The sequence below is a fragment of the Galeopterus variegatus genome, unplaced genomic scaffold (assembly GCF_000696425.1).
Source record: "Galeopterus variegatus unplaced genomic scaffold, G_variegatus-3.0.2 Scaffold326, whole genome shotgun sequence".
NCBI lineage: Eukaryota > Metazoa > Chordata > Mammalia > Dermoptera > Cynocephalidae > Galeopterus > Galeopterus variegatus.
In genome coordinates, this window is record NW_007726437.1 from 39,175 (window position 1) to 59,697 (window position 20,523).

The 20,523-nt window shown below is 43.2% G+C and overlaps 1 protein-coding gene across 1 annotated transcript in view; it reads right to left on the minus strand.

The window, feature by feature from the left end:
* Positions 1-1,921: 1,921 nt before the first annotated feature.
* Positions 1,922-20,523, minus strand: part of FAM171A1 (family with sequence similarity 171, member A1) — a 105,102-nt gene continuing 86,500 nt past the window's right edge. The window contains exons 6-8 of the mRNA XM_008567533.1: positions 8,244-8,360; positions 5,435-5,549; positions 1,922-4,828 (exon numbers count right to left, since the gene is read on the minus strand). Coding sequence (XP_008565755.1) covers positions 3,175-4,828; positions 5,435-5,549; positions 8,244-8,360 — 1,886 coding nt within the window. The 3' untranslated portion in view covers positions 1,922-3,174. The remainder of the gene's footprint in view (positions 4,829-5,434; positions 5,550-8,243; positions 8,361-20,523) is intronic.

Consider the following 20,523-nt stretch of genomic DNA (forward strand, 5'->3'; position numbering starts at 1 on the left):
TCATTGGACTGATAAGGAAACTGAGGCCCAGAAGGGTTCAGTGATTGTCTCCAAGGTCACACAGAAAGTTAATGGCAGAGGTGGGACTCCCATCCCAGCACATCCCCAGCTCACATAGGAAAGGGCACTTTGGGATATACCCTCCCAGGATGACACTGTCGGACTAAAAGATAAGAAGGAAGGATGGGCACGGTGTGTACACAAAGCCATGACAAATGTGAACCCAAACGTAAGCCCAGAAAGTTCAAAGGCACAATGTCCTACGCAAATCTTACTCGATCGTTGTCTGATCCAACACACCGGTGACTGGGATTCCGTAAAACTGCTGCATAGTGGAGACTGCTGACTGTAAGGCCTTCCCTGAGTGCAACGCAGATGCCCGTGATTCATAGGGAAGTAGATAGCCATATGACTTTAACCAGTTCTGAAAGACACGTGAAAGAAAAGGATGCATTATGCTGGAGAAGGCTCTGTTCTACCTGGGCAGAGATGTGCCCTTAAAACTAGGGATCATTTTACTCAAGTAACTGATGGGCTCAATCTCTGATTTCTTTCTCCTTCACTTCCTCAATCCTGCAGACACTGTCAAATTCATGTCCAGAACACACAGCTCTTATTGGCTTACTTCCTTGGTATAAACCTTTCATTGGATCTTTACTGGCTACAGAATAAAGATTACATTTGAATTCAAAGCTTTCCACGCCCCTGCCTCTCTACTCATTTATTCAGTGCTTTCTAGTGATACCAGGCTGAACATGCAAGAGCACATGAACAGTTAATTCTCTGAAGCAGAGTGGTCTGTGGAAAATGTTGTGCTATCCAGAAACCCATTGTGTCTAAAGTCAGAATCTGATGAAGAATCATCTTGTAGACTATTTATTGGCAGGAGATTGTATATAATCGTTATTGCTAACCCTCCCCCCAAAAGCAAGCCATTATAAATCAATATAAACAAACAAAACAATGGTTTTTTTTGTGGCCCGTAAGGGGATCGCAACCCTTGGCTTGGTGTCGCCCGCACCACGCTCAGCCAGTGAATGCATCGGCCATCCCTATATAGGATACGAACCCGCGGCTGCGGCGCTGCGCTCCCAGCACCGCGCTCCCAGCACCGCACTCACCCGAGTGAGCCACGGGGTTGGCCCAAAACAATGTATTTTTTAATTTAAATATAAATAAATGATATGTGCATAGAAAAGATCTAGAAAGGCACACATAAAAAATCAATATTATGTAAGAGAATTCTTTGTTTTTAGGAAATAAACACTGAAGTGTTTAGGCTTACATAAGGGTGCAAGATGTCTGTAAAGAAACCCATTGTGTCTAAAGTCAGAATCTGATGAAGAATCATCTTGTAGACTATTTATTGGAGGAGATTGTATATAATCGTTATTGCTAACCCTCCCCCCAAAAGCAAGCCATTATAAATCAATATAAACAAACAAAACAATGTTTTTTTTTGTGGCCCGTAAGGGGATCGCAACCCTTGGCTTGGTGTCGCCCGCACCACGCTCAGCCAGTGAATGCACCGGCCATCCCTATATAGGATCTGAACATGCGGCCTCGGCGCTCCCAGCGCTGCACTCTCCCGAGTGAGCCATGGGTTCAGCCCAATTCTGGTCATTTTAATGATATCTTCTTGAAGTTGTTCCAAGATGGATCAATACTGAACACAAAACTTTTTTTTTGTAAAGTTCTGACATCTCCCCTTACCTGAAACACACCAAAATGTTACCTTGTGTTCTTGAAATAAACTAAAGACAAAGGTGGATTTTAAGGATTTTAACCACAGTGGAAATTTCTAGGTGTCCGTGTGGTGGTCTTTAAATAAAAGTCCAACACCTGGCATTTTAAGCTGACACGGAATGAATAACAAAGTCTTAACGATAACTTTGAAACAGAGAATGGCTCAGAATGAATTAAAATGACAACAAAAAAGTTTTATTATTATTTTTTTCTTCAGAGTTTATTTTGAATTTTCATTTTTGGATAACCAAGCAGCTCTTTAAAGAGAATGCACAGAAGAGTCATTCTGGCACTTTTGGATAGGATGTAAGATTTGACTTAATAGTCACATTCAGTCCACTTGCTCAGTCCATACTCCCATGTTTGGTGGGCGAGATCGGCCCATAGGATTCCCGAGTGAATACGTAACCGTATATACAAACAGCCAATAGAACCATAATGGTGGCTACTGGCCAAAGGGACGGAGCAGGGAAGGGCATCTCTAACGTGTCCTCTAGTCTATCTTAGCTAACAGAATCCACATGACACATGGTAACTAGAGAGCACACTGCGTTGAAATGAGGACACTGAGCACAAATGGCACTTGGTAGCATGCAGTTTAAAGAAAAGGGGTATCATTTAATAACTTTATAAAATCCAGGCAGTTCAATGAAAGGAGTTAAGAACAACAAAAAAACTGAGGGACTGTCTGTTGTCACTGTAAAAAAGGCACTTGGAGTTAATGGGACCAGAACTGAAGGACTCTTAGCTGATAGCGATTTCAGTACAATTTCATTAAAAACATTTGGATGTCAAGAGGTGACACGGGAATTCCTGAAGGGAGACACTGAAATAAACCACCAAGAAGTAGAACTGATTAAAATGAAGGAATAAAATCTTTACAACCAAAGGGTATTTCTTTTAAAAAAGCAAACCCCCAAACGAAACCTACCCAAAGCAAAATCTAAGCAAAACAAGACAAAGAAGCAGCGATGCATAGCTTTCCTTTGAGATAATGCATACGGTGAGACACAGTGCCAACCTCATTCCTCAATGACAGCTTCACGTAGCATTATCGTGATGCAGTTGATTCAAGCAATGCAAAAAGAGTTTCGTCTGTTCCCAGAATCTGAGCGAGAACTGAGGTTATCATTAGAGCGTAGCGACATCACGTGCGGTTTTTCAGCGTCCCTGCCAGGGGACACGTCAAGTCCGTGGAAGAACATTCAGACACTGCTTTCAGCCACCCCACTGGAGGGTGGCACCCACCAGTCATCTGTTATTCTGAGTAACAGCTTTAATTCCTTTCCAACATTTGCACAGCCACGTAATGCAATCAACGTCCACTTCCCACGGTGGCCGTTGTTCGACTTCCAGACAGGTACGTGCTTCCACAAGAAAGGATATTTGGCAATTTTATATTCCACTGTTGGGTGGCTCTGTGACGGCTCATTTAATGTTAAATGCCATCAGGGGTCTCTCCTCCCGTTTCTGCCAGGGGCTTTTCTTGTCTTCTCCTTGGTCGTCATCGTCGTCATCTTCCTCTTCGTCATGGGCAGATCTTCTCTGTTGGGGACTGGCTGAGGGCTCCGGGGGGACGTCTGCAGTTCGTTTGGTCGTCTCCTCTTGCAGGCTGGGCAGCTGGCCACCACTTCTCCGGCTGGAGCCTTCCAATAAGCAGCGCAGGGCACTGTCCTCAGGGGTGCAGACCGTGGTGCCACCCTCGCTGCCGCTCTGGTCCATGTCGTCGAGGTACACGAGCTGCGTGTAGGCGGTGCTGTCTGAGGCTCGGGGCTCTTTCTGCTGGTGCTCCTGCACAGGTGGGTGGTTCTGCGGCAGAGACAAAGGGTCTCCCCTTCCCTTCCGGGCAGATTTTGGTTCATTCATATCCACACCAGAGTCCAAACTGGCATCATTACTTCCGTTCCTTCCAGCTCTTTGGAGATCAATGTAGGAATGTCTAACGTGAGCATTGGACCTTCCATCCAGGGAGACAAACCATGCCCGGGGGTGGGGAAGCGGCTTCCCCCCGCCAAGCTCCATCAGTGCCTTTTCTGTCAGGAGCTGCACCTCACTGTTCATCTGAGCCAAAGCCGCGTCGTTCAGGGACGCTGGGATGGAGAGGGACTCTGACATGGACGCGTTCTGAGGGCTCCACTCCCGGGTGCCCGCGTCCTGCAAGTGCTGCTGAGAGATGGCCTGGGAGGACAGGGGCTGGGGCTGGATCTGCGAGGCCGGGTGTGGGAAGATCCCTGCGTGCGGGTTGGACAGCTCAGCCTGGAGTCTTTCTATGTCAAGCTGCTGGTCAGCTGGGACAACCAGAGGTTGGCTGACATAGGGGATGACCAAGGCAGGCAAGACCTTTCTGTAAACGCTGTCGTTGACCTGGTCCACGGAACTGCAGCAGATCAACTGGCCCGGCCGCGGGAAGGAGGTGGGTCTCTCCAGGTGGTCTACTGACCGCGACATCATACATTCAGTAGGTCTGCGGTCCAGCAGCTGTTCTTTTTCAGGAGATGAAGGCGCAGGGTACATGTGTTCCTGAATGGTGAGTTTACTTCCTGTGGCTGCTGGACCCTCTCGGTCCTGCTTTTCAAATAAAGGCTGTGAGACCATGGCATTGTAACTACCTCGGTAGTCATCCTTGCCAGGGGACTCGTAGCCTTCTCTTTCCAGGGACTTTCTTGCCTTTAAGGGAAAAATCTCCATGGATTTATGGTAGTCCTTCCCCAGTGTCCCACTGGGTGTCAGGTTGTCAAAAGAGATCTGGCTTTTATCCTCCTCCTTATGAGAGAGAAGCTCCTCCCGAGAGCTGAATTCTTGCGAGGTGCTGTAGGAGAGCTTCAGCATTGGGGTGTGCAGATCACCTTCTCCGTTGGGAGACATCATTTCTAAATGGACTCCACTTAGCAGCTCCTTTGTACCTGGGGCCTCAGGGCGGCCGTGGCTGGTGACGGACAGTGGGCCTGGGAATTCTGATGCCCGGCGAGAAAACAGCAGGTTGATGTGAGACATGGAAGTTGACTGGTCTCTTTTGGAACTCTCGAGGGCTGCAGGGAGCTGCAGTTTTCTATGGTGCTGACGAGGCTTCAAGCATTTTCTCCTGTGACCAAAGACACAATCCAAACCCAAAGATTAGAGAGTCTCATGAAGTTTCTAGTGTCGGGTAAAATCCTAATTCTCAATTTCCAAAGCTCTAAACAAAACAAAACAACTCACTGGCAGCCAGAAGCCCTCTCACCCCATGCCCTACTCTTATTTTAACCCAGAGCAGCATAATCTGGGGATTTTATCCTCAGGCTTTTATAAATACAGCCAAGATACTCACTGAAATGTTTATTGACAATAAACATTCCTGCAAACTAACCAGACATGGCATCAAAATAAGAATAGCTCTACTTTGTCCTTGAGAATATCATCTCATAACCAGCATTTAGGAATATTCTGGATGAATCGTATGACAATTGTCAAACTCTTTCTTATAATTCCCCTTCTAAGCAATGTGATCCAGAGCATGCCTCATGCATCCTGTTTGTTCGTTTCCAGCTTAGATCACAAATTTAAGTCCTTAGAAATTTTTTTCAGGAGAAGAAAAAGTACCTCGATTTAGAAAAAGAAAGAAAAAAGACCTCCTTATCAATGCTTCCAAATATCACTGCACAAGAAATTCTAAATTAAAAAAGATATTGCCAAAATGGTGACACTTTACCTGCAATAATATAAAAGGAGACACAGCAAAACCAAAAGTATGAAAGCCATTCCTCCTAAAATGGCCAAAAGAAACACCGTGTGATACGTGGTAATGTCCTGTGTTACAACGGGACCTAGAAGGTCAGAAAATGGCATTTTAGATTTTTGAATACCTTTAAATAAAAAGAGGGATAATTAACTGAGAACGCAATGTCGTCTTCTCACTCTTCCTGGCTGGGGCATAGCGTGGCGGCTGGATGCAAACACACCCTTCGGATGATGCACTTGGGGCAGCCCCTGAATTTCACTCAATGATTAGCTTGACTATTACGGGAGCTTCCTTTGGCCAGCAGCAGTTTGGACATTCAAATTTGACATGTGGTTGTATCAAGGGACCCTCCTTAGCTGAGAAGTGAGCCTCACCCCATAGCATATGCAGCATTCTAAATACATGATCTTTTAATAAAAGGAAATGAATGCATGACAATATAGCAAAGGGAACTCACATTCAGAGAGAGGACCCGAATATGTGTGGATTTTATACCGCAGGAAAAAAAAAAAAATCACAAGACTTTATTTTCACTTTTCCTAGGCAGTCAATTATTACCATGTAGAGAGACTTTTGCCTAAATGAATCAGTTTAAATGTATGACATAAAGTTTCTACTTAATAAAAAAGCCATCACCTTATTACAGGGTGTCAAGTGTGACTAAAATGCTTCCCTGTTTTTAAAAACAAAATTTTCCTGTACAATACTTTTTCAAAATTTTTCACCATACATGGCCACAGACCTCTTTAGAACTAATAGACAAAGTTACCAGAGATAAAAATATTTTCTTTTAAATTTACATTGTAAAGAATCAAACACCATAAAAACCCATTTGCTTGTTTTTGGTTTTTGATATTCTAAGTGATAGATTTCTTAAAAAAATCTTTTTAAGGAGACAAATCTCTTAATTTAAGAGCTAGAATATATCCAAGAAGGTTTACTAGTTTTTGAAAATAGTGACATTACTTAAGTTCGAAAGATAATGTCAATCTCTCCCAAATGTAACTGATTTCAGTGGAGTAGGAGAATGGGATTAGTGTTTGCAAAAATTGGAAAAGTAACTGACAACTCTATAGTGTCTTAATTGTTCAGAGAAACAATTTTTTTATACAAAGACAGCCTCCACAGACATACGAAAGTCCTGTCCGGAGTGACCAAGAAACCTGAGGTACACATAAAAATAATTTCCAAACAACTGAAGATTCATCCTTTCAGTACTCAAAACATTATTAGTTTAACCTCTGCCAATGGAATTCCTTATAAAATTCACAGTCATACTCCACTTCCTTCTTATACAGAGAATTAAGAAACAAAACCCTGATTATTTTCTTGTTGGTTTTGGGCTCATGACAGCACAGCATCAGTGTAACTTGTTTTAATAAAATTTTAGCTGTGAGGTTAGCAACATATATATCCTCACACTAAATGCCATCAGAAGCTGTGCTGGGTAGGCTGCTTCTAGCTTTGAGTCTCTTCCCTCACTGCTAGGAAGCTCCCAGGGGACCTATATCCAGAAGTCCCTTCTTCCCCCTTTACAAAAGTGTATATTAACCTGTTGCATGATAGCAAAAAATGATGGCCAAGTTTACGTGAAATACGTCCAAGATAAAAGTTCACTTTACTGCACGGGCTTTGTGGCCTCTATTTTGGCACTTAAATAGTTTCTTTTCCTTCCTTTTTTCCTCTTAGTCATATTCTAGATATTTTAGATTTGGAGAATGGGGATTTCTGTACTTGGTTCATGCTTATATCGCTACAAAAACAATACCATTAGGAGAAATACATACTCTTAAAACACAGATGTGAAGTGTAAATTTTCCTAGTGTGGGAATACAGTCAATGTGAGCAATTTTTCAACACCCATGTAGGAATGGCTTCCATCAAATTAGTTAGTTTGGGAGTATAAGTGCTAATTCCAATGATAATTCCACTGCTAAAATATTTCAAAGTTGCATTTTGGGACTGCCCTCATGATTAATTTACAAGAGACACCTTGTAATCATAACACATTTGACCAAGCTCAATCGCCTTTTAGATGTGTAAAAAATAATGAAAGGTAACCTCTGAGCATAAAGATTTGCCACCAATGAAGAGATTTACTAATAAAGGCAGCCCGAGTAATAGAGATTTTAAAGGCATCTGGAGCAACAGAAGCCATCACTGGAAATGATTTTCTTGAGATGACTATTTTGGAAGAAAAAAAAATCTGAAATACTCATTGAGATAATGTAGGTTAAAAAACCCCTCTTAGTCATGTTCTGAAAGATATGAGTTAATTCACATATCCTAAATGGAGATGAATATTCTTCTAGACACAAAGCAATTGGTTTGCTTTTAAGCCTTTCAGAAATGCCACATCAAACTTTTTACCCCCAAAACACCCCAGTGGTGACTTTCTGTTAGTCCCTCTGTGGAGGGCTTTTCCCTAGATGTGTGCCTACACCAGGCCACAACTGTTTCAGGAATTAGGGAGGAGGTCTTAGCTGCCTCTGTGGGCTTCTGATTAAGAATCCCCTGTGGCAGCTGTCTGAGCAAAACGGGGGCTTGAGACAAGACTATTTTCTGTGCATTATTCTCATCCTAGATGGGAGAATTCCAGCCAGAATTCCCCCACCCCCACAAAATATCTTATTATCATCATTTGATTTTCAGACTTTTAACTGTTTTTAAATAAGATGTGATCTCCCTGCTGAAGTTGTTTTCAAAAGCATACTGAGCCTGAACCCTCGAGGATCAAAGAAATCAACCTGCATCATCGCAGGTGTTGGCTTCATGTTACCTGGGATAGGAGGAGACATGGCTGCCACCCAGTACCCCAGCTGGGGGGCGATGTACGTCCACGTGAGCTGGCTGCCCTCCTGGTGCACCAGGCCCAGACCACTCTTCAGCCACGTTCCTGTGGGATTCAGAAGAGAACTTCAGCTACATGAGCGCTGAGCTCCTACTTAAGGATTAAGTATAGTGTAAAAGTCACCTTAAATGTCATGTTTATAACCCATTAGAGAGCAAAGATGGTCCAATTGTCACGTAGGGGCACCATACAGCTCTATACAGAGATTCTTTTCAACATCCCTTTAAGGAAAAAGTGAACAACTTCGGTTTTTCTTTGCCTTCCCAATTAAATTATTTTCATCCATTTAATCAAACATTCTCCTTCCAAACACAGATAATTTTAGCAGAAGCCTTTGGAGTTTAGAAGTAGGATGAAGACAGCATCATAGGGGTTGGTGGATGTGAAGAGAAGCTGAAACTCCAGCATGGATCTTTTATATTCTTTATCCTCAAGCAAGTAAGCACATTTCCTATCCCGAATAACAGACTGGCTGTACCAGAATTAGTTAGTGATTGTTAAAAAAACATATAAATTCCTTAATCCTATCTTTGCAAATTCTGATACCAGTAAGTCTGGCTTAGGTGAGTATTTTTAAAAGCTTCTAGCTGGGAAACACCAAATAATTGAAGGTCTATGCTCTATCTTCCAGTGGTTACTTTAACTAGTATTTAACATTAATGAGCATCTGCTATGTACTGGCTAGTGACAGTGTATGTGTCTTATACACATTATCTATAATTCTCACAACACCCTACAGAGTAGGACTTATTTTCCCTTTTGGGTGAGGACACTGAAGACTGGTGGACTATGGAACTTTCCCAAGGCTTCCTGGTGGTGGACAGCACAGCAGGAACGGAGCCTGGGCCCATCTGACCTTAAGGCTGGGGGTGTTTCTTCTGCTTCACCCGCTGCATTTCCTACGGACTTTTCCAGCATTTGATTATGTTTTTACTTTGTCAGTTTTCTAGGAACAGACCCACTGAAGGAGATTAACTTGCCCAAGATTGTTAGCCTGTTTCCTAACCAAAAATGGATGTCCTTCACTGGGTCACCTGCTCACCTGCAGAGACCCTCGCTTGGAGGTCACAGCAGCTGTGGGCACAAGGCAGGACAGAGGCTGGCACATCCACCCGACCCACCAGCATAGAGAGGCGGGCTTCTGCACAGCTCACCTCGCTCCTATAATCATCCGCCCCCTGAAATGATCACGGGCCTGACTCTGTGGCACTCTAGGCCTAAATGGTCCCATGTGCACCCAATATTCCACCCCTGAGGTCTCCAATGCTAGCCTTTCCTAGGTATGCACATCATTGAGGTGGCAACAATGGATGTCCCCCCGAAGAAAGAAACAATACTTGGGCTGCTCACAGGCCTTCTCGGTTGCCATAGCAACACTCAAATGCAGACAGCAGAGAGGGGCCTGGCAATGCCTCCCACCTGAGGCTCCCCCTCCTCCGCTCCACAGAGGGGGAAGGTGAGAGAAGCCAGCAAGGGCTCGGTGTCCTCTGATCTTCCCACATAACAGGCTAGATCATGGGCTCCAGGTGATTTCAGGTCAAGTTCGAGCAGAATACAAGCGGGAAGGCTTCTAAAATGAGCATGAGAATAGGGATGCCTAATGCAGATTCACATGCTGAAGTGCAGCGACACAGAGATGGGTGAACAACCCAGAGCATGAGTCACTTTGTTCTACAGGGCTACTGAGGAAATAGAAACCGAAGGCACAATAAGAAAAAGTGTTTCTATTCTGGGTGGGAGAGTTTCCCTGAAGGTGGAGAATGGATTGTCTGGGAGCGCTGCCATACCCGCCGGGACCCCTCCTGTTCGCTCATGACTAACATACCACATCCTCGCCCACACGTGCTCCCACAACAGTGGAGCCGTTGGGGCCTCTGGGTCGCCAGGAAGTGGCCTTGCATTCTTTGGTTTGCAGTTTTCCCCAGATTAGATTCTTGAGGCTCTGCTCTTCAAATGGAGCGGATACAAGGTTAGGCTACACGGGACCCAGAGGATGCGAGCTGGAAGCTAAGTCCTAATTCATCAGTAAATCACCTACCTTTATCCCTAAGTTGCCTTTGCCTTCTACAACACAGGAAAATCAACGAAAAAGACAAAATATCTCCAAGTTAACTTTGGGGCAAGCCAACTATGCAGATTCCTCCCAACCAACAAGTCCCCAAGTCCCCAGCTGCTCTGTGTACCCTGGGGTGGGGGGAGAAGGCTTCAGGGTGAGTGTCAGTTGGTGGGGGAAGTGTGGGGTGTTGAAGGAAGGGACACAGGGGACCACATGCACAAAGGCACAGGATAGTGGACATGCAAAATGTGTGGGGGTGGGATAGAGGGGGCAGCCAGGCCAAAGCTGGAAAGGAATTTGGCATCCGCCTGGGAAGGGCTCCAAACGCCATCAGCAATGGGAGGCCACTGTGGATACCACAGTCCCAGCTTTTCCCACCACCTCCCCTCCACCACCCGCCTACCTCCGTCTTGGTTCTCACCAGGCCAGTCCTCACAATACACAATACCCAATACACAAGTCTGAGGCTTTGCTTGCAATTGAGGTTCCAACCTCATGTAGTTTATCTCTCTTCCAAAAATCTACCCATCTTTCAAGATTCACGTCAAGCCACATGTTCTCCTGGAGGCCTTCTAGTATACATGGATCTTCCACGCCCCAGCACTCCTAGCCCAAGTGTTACTGATCATCAGTCTTCCAAAAACACATTGGCTGCAGTGCTAACCCGTTGTTCTAGGTCTTATATCCTCTATTAGACTGTAAGCTCTGTGAGTGTGGGCCTGTCATACATTCCTTTTGCTTTCTTCTTAGCACCCAGAAATATCCGTAGAGCAGGAACTCAATGGCTCTTCAGAATGAGTGAAAGCTAGGGACGCAATCGACGCAAGTTTCTGTGACCAGCAGGGGGTGGTCGGCAGGAAAGACATGCCTACGGAAGTCTGACTAAGGCTGGGATCCTAAAGGGGACACAGCCAGCTGGGGAAGCGTCATTTGTGCTGGCATATGTTTTCTGTAAAATGCACACGTATTCAGTGACTAACGTGTGACACTTTTGGGATTCAACAATCCTGCTGTTAACTGGCAAAAGCATTTCCGAGAGTTCCGTGTTTTGTGGGAGGAAATAAGCTACAGGGAATAAAAGAATTAATGAATTGTGTACTAGAAACATATGCTTCTCATTACTGGGATCCTGACACTGCTGCAGGAGGAGGACGGGTCCCCATCTGAACAGTGGGCACTCAGAAGAGACGACTGCGCTCGCGGCTGGAGTTACAACTAGGGCTGTGATTCTTCACTGGTGATTCCGGGCTGCAGAGCAAGCATACCTCTCTGAAGTCTCTTCTGTTGAATACAGTTATGTGACGGCTGGACGCTGCGACCAGGGTGCTCACAGAGGGGCCCCTCTCATCATGCATGGGGGCCTCGGGCACTGCTCAGACAGACAAGGGAGGGACCGAGTTGCTCCTATCCTAAGGATGGAGGAAAGCTCTACTCGCAATGCCTCGTTTGTGCTCCTCCAGTCAGCCCACCTGCCACCCAGGTGTGGCCGGCCCCTGGATGCTCCTGAATCAGTACCTAGGCCCAAAGGGCTGTCCTGGTAAGCTTCCCTCCTCTGTGGTCCAGGCCCAGAGTAGCTGCTAACATCATAACAGTGCCCGGTGGAGCTGCCCCCTCAGGCCCACTTCCTTCTGGGCTCCCTTTCTGCTTTTTTCCAGCCTCTTTCTTCCCAGCCCCTTCCCATCGCTTCCTTTGTAGGGCTTCCTTCTGCTTTCTCTGGGTCCTCTGCATAAGCAAGCAGTTGAGGTAGCTACTGTGACACACAGAGATCAAGGTGGGTCATCTGGTGAAGGTGGGCAGGACCTTGAACTTCCTTGTGTCCTGCCCCACAGGCCCCAGCCAGGTTGCCAGGCTGTTTCCTGAAAAAGTGGCACCATTGAGGCTGCAGTCATCTGCCTGTTGAGTGGGGTGACTGGGTGACCAATCTAAGGAGTTGGTGGGGTGACAAGGCTTGTGGCCATGTCTATTACTGGGATCACATGTGTGTGAAGGTTATATATGGTGGTCTCTCTGGCAGCATCAAGGAATGAAATTCTGCATTACTGAAATTTCTAGATTGTCAGTTTTCAAACAGTTTTTTAAAGCACTTGAAATTTAAGCAGGCATTAACAAATAAAACAGATTAAAGGTAAGCTTCTCTGCAGGAAGGTAAAGAGAATTCCCCCTCAGGGTATTCCCCAGGACATCCCCTGAACACAGTGTGGAAGCTACTCTTTTCTTTTATATAACTTCAGTCTTATTTGTTAACACTCTTAAAGGGAGTTTTATAATAATTCTAGAAAATATCATTTATTCCTGTCTTATAAAAGTGAATATGATTTTGATTTTTGTTGATAACTCAGGATCATGACTATGACCAAGTTCAATGCTAGGCTCTAACATACTGATGCCTTTAGGAACACAGAGCTGAGGATTATAGCATTGTTTGCTCTGCTGATAAATACTCCTACCCACCCTCATGTGTATTTCTCTTTTCTTTCTTTCTCACAGCTTGCTGTTATCTGTGTCTCTGTTATTAGCTTTCTTTCCTCACCACCACCAACTCCCCAACTTCCCACCTAGGTCACTTGCTATGGGGAAACAGACAACCCACCTTATTAAAATTGTGTCTGGAATTACATGAACAGGCAGTGTGAGGGTCAGAAGAACAAAACCGGACCTGGAACAGTGATATTCTCAAGTTCATTATTTTTTTTCAACACCACACCTTCAGATCAGTTTCTGCCTGAATTATCATTCTTTAGAATTAAACCCTGTACAATAGAAAGATTCAGAGAATATTTTCAAGAATAAATCATGTGTTGAAATACCACCCTAATCGTTTGAAAATGAGTTAGACATGTATTCAACTGGCAGGGTTCATTGTGTGTTACGCACCATGAGTTCTTAATTTGGAAGCTCCATTTAGCTATAATCATTATTATACCTAATAACTGACAGGTAGAAAAAGATATGCCTTATGCTTGCCTGTAAGATCTGATGGGGTCTCCTAGCTATCACCAAGGGTGCTGCTTTTGTGCTCGGTTACCCAGTAATAATGAAACCAACTTTTATTTGCAAAATATAAAGAAAAGTGAGTTCATACATTGTACACAGGTATTGATATTCAACCCTGTACCCAAAAATACATATAATCAATTACATTTCAATAAAAAAAAGTGAGTTCCAAAATTCAACAAATGGCTATCAAAAGGCAAAAGAACTCTAAAATATGAAAAAGGGCTCAAAGCACAGTGTGGAATTTGAGAATAACCTGAGGAGTTCAGGTTTACCTTGCTTTTCCTGCCTGCCATATTTATCCTGTCTGGAAAACCCCTCAGCAGCAGGCACATTCCCCTTCTCAGCACTTGGTAACGAGCAGAAAGACCTGATCTTATAAGCACAACTGATTTCAAAAAGAAAACTATAAGTGCAAACTTCAGCAGATTATACACTGAAGTCTTGCACATTAGCCAAGGTACAGGAACACACATCACTGCTCTTATATTGAGACTTGTTACCATGTCAGACCTCATAACACCGGCACAGCCCTATAAAGGGTCCACTGACCGCATGGATGACTTCTCTGGCATGAGGTAATCCTAAACGTGAATTTCAGCTTTGCCATTTCCTTGCTGTGTGAACTGCGGACCCGCTGAGGAAGGCACAGAGAGAACGGAATGTCCTCTGAGATATCCCTGAGCCACTCACTGAAGCAATCCTGGAGCGCCTGTTTCACATTTCATTTGTCATGTAAACAGTAAACTGCCTCATCGTTTAAACACTTGTAGTCGGAAGTTCCACTGCTTGTGGCTAACGTACTCTAACTGACATACTTTCCCAGAAAGGGGCTGGAGTGAGTTCTACTAGTCTGTAAGCTGGGACTCAGGAAGAAATTCCCCAGCCACTCAGGAATCCCATCTCAAAATGTTCTATCCATTAAAAGTGTGATTATTCACACTGTGAAATATATCCATGTCTACTCCTACACCTAAATTTTCACTGTGAAATATTTGGGGATATTTATGATAGAAGGTAGGTCACCTGTGCTGACGTGGGCATGAACTTGGACAACAGGAACCTACCATGGTCTTGTCTCTCAGCTGCTGGCTCTAGCCAATAACCGTCTCCTTGCCCAGGTTGTGTTGGCTCTGACTGAATAATCCAGATGGACTGAGCATTAACTCATGTGAAAAACAATCTCAGCTCCATGGCAAACACTTATCACCACCACCACCATCATCATCAGGCTTTTCCAGGTCCCTGAATATGTTGGATTTCTCTAGAGAAATCAAGTGACTTACTTTTCAAGGCTTTAATCTGCATTATCTTAAGGTACAACCTCTATTATAATTTTCTACCAACAGTGCAATACACAAGCATCAAGGTCTAAGTCTATTTTACTGCCTGGTTTAAGAAAACTGGCCAGGATCATTCACTAAAATTAAAATATAAAGATCTATCAGCCCTTAAACCACATTCACCAGTATGGCAGAAACAGTGACAATTTCTACATTTATGATATTGTGGAGTAGTCGCCTTTTTTTTTTTTTTTTTCTTCTTTCAAATTAAAGTCTATGTCTTTGAATAGCTAGGTTTCCTTTTCTGGAATTATAAAATCTTTGAGGAGTAAACATTCCTTGTTAATTATATAGCAAAGTATTTGCCTGGTGGTCAATTATCTAATCATTCTTGCTGAAAGCAATCGAACTGGAGAGCACAAGTTATGTGCAGATGGTTGGATTCTTATAGCTTTGGGCAAGCACATTTCAGGACTGGTTTAAACAAGAATAAAATTAAGGTCAACTCACTCAATGACCTTCTGTTCAAAGCATAAGTTCGTGGATATGTCAAATATTAGAAATTAAAACAAGATGAGCCTGTATTCAGCTGCAACATGTTCCCTGGGTATTTTTAGGATAGTTTTTGAGAAGGGGATACTTAAAAAATAAATGTAATCTAAGCAACTGATTTTTTTTATCTTTAAGCTTTAGCTGAGCTTTCGTAAGACTTACTGAAACAAGTTTTAAGAATGCAGCAGTAATGGGAAACCATAAAGATTTGGCAGAGTTACAGAAAGCTTATGCCTTAAATAGATAGCCAGAAGTATTAGGACACATAACAGCATTAATAAAATTTAATGAGGGAATTCTGAATTTACAATAGGTATATATAAATTTCCAGGAAGTAGTATCAGAGTAAAGCTAATTAGCCCCATCTGGAGAGAAATTCTATTCATTACCCACTAAGTCCAATACCCATCTTGGAATCACATGTCAGAAGGGACTGGGTGGCTGGAAGCAGACAAGGGCTGTGGGTGGCACAGCCATTAGTCCCCAGCATTAGAAAAACCACTCACAATGAAGGACAGCATAACAGAATTTACAAATATCTGCAGAGATGTGGCAAGATGCTCTGAGTCAGTGCTTGCTAAAGAGCTTGTTAAAACAGAGATTTTGTTCAGGGTGGATTCTGATTCAGGGGATCTGGAGAAGAGCCTGAGAGCCTGCGGTTCTAACAAGCTCCTGGGTGAGGCTGATGCCGCTCATCTGCAGATCTCACTTGGAGTAGCAAAGCTGTCAGTTATGTGCACTTTTGTGAGTGTGGCGATTCTTTCTGAAAACCCTGATGCCATCTCCTACGATGTGGCCCTAGTGCATCAACTGGGGGACCAGTGCCAGAGGCAACTTCAGAAATATTTCTGATACGTTCAAGAAGGAATCTAATCACTTTGACTACAGGCCAAGGGTTGGCAAACTCAAATGCCTACCCATGCTGGTAGTGCTAATTAGTGACCTGGCTGCTACATCTGTGGCCAAACTGGTTCCAAGCTTAAGACTGCTGTGTTGACCATTCTGTCTGCCCGGGATGTTCTGCCCCTAAGATATACCCACGTTAGACTCCTGGGTGTCTTTAGGATCTCAGCTTGAATGTCACCCGTCCAAAGGCTCTGACCAGCCAATCCCTCTCTCTGACACACTGCTTAGTTGTCTTGTGGTACCCACGCCATCTGAAGTAAACTGGCTCATGGTCTGTCTCCTTCGTCTAGAACAAAAGCTTCAAAATGACAAGTCCTTCCCTGACTTGTTTTGTCACTGTTATATCCGAAGCGCCTACAGCAGTAATGTCTGGTGCAAAGAAGATGCTCAATAAATATATGTTGAATGAATGGTTTGATTTTTTTTCCCCCCCAAGAGAAGCCAGGAATAGCATTCCATGGGAAACCTTTCCATTTTTTAATGTTGGCCATAAATTCAAACACAACAAACATCCCCAAACCAACTGTATGAGCCAAACACAATGCATCTGGGAATAGGTTGTTATTTTGCATTCCCAAATCTAGTCCATTATCCTATTAAGCCACATGAAGTCTTGGCCTAGAAGCAGAAATGCACAAAAATCTGATATCCTGGAAAAGGGAGGGGGTCCGGAGTCAGAAGGAAATCATGTTTCGCGTCTCCCCTTCTCCACTCCCTAGGATGTCCCGTGTGGCTGCAATGCACCTCCATGCAGAGCTTCAGCTTCTTCCTGATAAAGAAAGGTGGTAGCCCCCTCCCCCCAGGGCTGTTTTGAAAATGATGATGAAAATGTTGGTTTATAGTAACATCTGTTTTCCTAATGGATAAGCTCACCTAAGAGTGAGTAGATAGGACATTTTTTTCCCAAGTGATCTGAATTGTGAGCCTATTTTTCTTCCCTTCAGTTTAGGCAAGCTTCAAACTACCTATTTGAGATGGCCAGGCTGCCACATACAAGAACATGTGTGTGTTGTAGCGCAAGCAGGACGTTACTGCGGAAACCTCTGATGAAGCGCTTTCTGGATATGCCGAGTTGTGTGCATGTGCATGTATGTGCATACAAATCATTCTAAGGGTTATTCAAGAGAAGGAGGAAAAAGAACCACGATATTATGAACATGATGCACGGCTGGCAGTGTGCTAGGTGCTTTGTGTATGACGGCACGTCAAAAAGTTCGTGAGAAGATTTGTGTTATTCTATTCAATTCTATTTTCCATGAACTTTTTGAAGTACCCCCTTGTACATATCACCCTTAAGTCTTATAGAACATAGGAAGGTGGGTTTTATACATCTCATTTTCAAGGCTAGAAACATGAAATCCAGATAAGTTACTCATTTGCTCAATGTGGGGCCCACTGCTAACATTTGCAGAACTTGAGAATTTTCAGATCTGATGAATGCACAAAACCATGTTAAAAAGGAAAAAAAAAATTCCCATACAAAGTGCTGACTTTATTTTAAAAATAACATTAAATATGTCCTGATATGAAAGAGCTTATAGCTCATACAAAAGTATAAAACTGAAACAAACAAAAGAAACAGAAACAAAGCTATAGTTTCAAAGTAAAATTCAAATTGGTAACATCAATTTAATGTAACACCTGATGACATGTTAACAGACAGAACCTGTCACTTGCACATGACATGAATGGCTAGGACGGGCTTCTGCTAAGCTTGGCATGACTATGATCCCATTCTTCTGCCATCTTTCTCAAGATGAGCTTCTTATACATCTTTCCTTCTTTCAACATACTTTGATTTCACTTTTCCTTACTATGCTGGGGATGTATCATTTACTACATCCACCACTGTACAGTTCTCAGCAGTCGTATTCTGTCAAATAGTCCATTCATAAGTGCAAAATACAGGCAATAAAATTATCTGATAGTTTAAAATTCCCTACTGAACCCAGACAATGCAGAATATTTTCATGTTATGTTCTAAAAGCTCTCTATCAAAACCCAAGCCCCATATTTGCAAATCTTTGTAGACAATTCCCAGACCCTGAAGAAGCCCTCTGGGTCTATAGGCCCAGTATGAGAAATACTGGATCTTGTTCAGGAAACAGCAGACATCTGGGATCTTCACCAACCCCAGGTCCCCATCCTCAGTGTGCTCACCTGTGACATGAGGATGACAATACAGGCTGCTGTGAAGACCAGTGTTCAACTGGCAGAAAGAATGAGGGCAGAGCTGGGTACGCCCCGCCATGGAACACTTGCTGTGCACACCAGGAGGCTTACTCCTGCTTTACTCAAATAAAGAGGCAACACCGCCTCTGAACTTTAAAAATTATTCAGAAGTTCAATTCCAACCAGTCAATGATATTCAAAACATGGAACAGCTGGTAGACCACGGACCCCGACCAATCAGACTGGATGGCTGGGGCATCACAGCTGGGTATCAGCCTAGGGTGAGAATGGGATATTCAATTTAAGGACATTAAGTCTTTAATGTACCTGTCCTTTTCTATATCATGCTTCATCAAAAAAAAATCACAAACTATAGATGAGCTAAATAACACTGATGATGATGGTAACAATAATGGCAAACAGTGCTTTTTACCAAGTACCAGGCACCAATTCCATGAGGTAGAGACTAATGATCTTGTCGTTTTATAGATGAGAAAACTGAGGCCCAGAGAGGCTAAAGGATTTGCTCAAGATCTCACAAGTAGTAACCTGGGGAGGAGGCAGTATTCACGTCCGAGTTGTCACGATGGCTGGGCTGCATTCTGCCTATTCACTAATGCTGTAAGCTGCATATCATCCAGTGCAATATGCACTATCTATCAAAAATATTCACTCATCTATCAAAAGTATTTCTACCTTTTAATTACCCATTAAGTGAAGGTAATAGTAAATAAGGCATTTGAAAAACATTTGGTTCTGAAATTAACTACGGCAGCTCTACCTTCATAATTATTTTTCACCCAGGCAGATATTAGCATGAGCATGTTAGATGCTCTACTTGAAATCCAAGCCAAATAGCAGCAAACCAAGAAGGCCTTGAGGCTTCTAGGTGATGGCAAAAGTCAGGAGGAGGATACAAGTTGGCCACAAATAATCCGCAAACTGGATACTTCATAAATGGTCATTAAGAGTTGACTGCAAAATAAGACACACTTTCTTTCAGGAGAAATATATTGATCTATACACTCTCAGACCACAAAAGCAGGCAATAGTTATTTGTTAAGCTTGCCAAAAATGGTTTCAGTTAAACCCAAGCATGAGAAATTCTAGTTCTACATAAAATGATACTTTAAGAAAATGAAGTCCCTGAGAATAGGCTTTTAAAACAAAAGTGCCCCTGAATCACAACCACGCTAGAGCTAATGTGATATTACTGCCTGAAAATTCTCATTTTGGGGGGGCTACAAACACAGAAGGCTTAACAATTCTTAGGAATGGGCTGATATTACAAGATTGTTTTTTGAGTTGCTAGGCAACACTGAAAAACAAATATCCATGTTCTGAGATCACTGTGCTTCATTCTTCTCCCGCGGGTGGTACAAATATCACACGCCTTTCTCTGCTCCACTTGGATAGTAGGAGCAGAACACTGCAGCTGGGATGCTGAGGGTCTGTAGTGGCAAAAAGATACCAAACTGTGTCTCAAAACACAAATCACAATTGACCACCTGGCTGCTGAGATCTTTGGCAAAGTTTTCCCTGGACTGTAATCATTTACCCAAATCAAGTCCTGTGCCCTCAGGGTTCTCTCCTTTCTGATACATCCCTTGAATGAGCTTTCTTTGCAGGTAAATTACCCTTTTTTCTCCTACATGTCTCACTGAAGCCTAGTTCACTTCTAAGGGTAATTTTAACACCTGGGAAAGAGGCGACTCTTTTTCTGAGGGGTATCTCTTTGTTTTTAAGCAATTGCCTTCACTGTGAAGAAATCTATTTCAGATAACATTTTTCTTAATGATATATTGATATTACACTTAGATAGGTAAGTCAGCTCTCTCCTTTATTTAATACCCTTAATTACTATGTATGTTCTTTTTGAAAAAAATAAAAGATGATGCATATTTACAATATCATACATATAAATATATACTTGATTATTAGAGAAATGAATTCCCTTTTCTCGTTCTAACTTTGGTCCACACAGTGTAACATATAACATAGTTCATCCTTGTAATTCAATCACTATACTTCAGTATTCCAATTTGAGTTCTTCTATCTAGACATGTGGTTTAAGATACATACACACACACACACACACACACACACACACACACACACACATATGTGACAAGCTAGTAATATTATTATTATTAAAGACTTTATTTTAGGAGTTTTAGGTACAAAGCAAAATTGAGAGGAGGGTACAGAAATTTCCCACATACCTTCCCCCCCCCCCCCCCCCCCC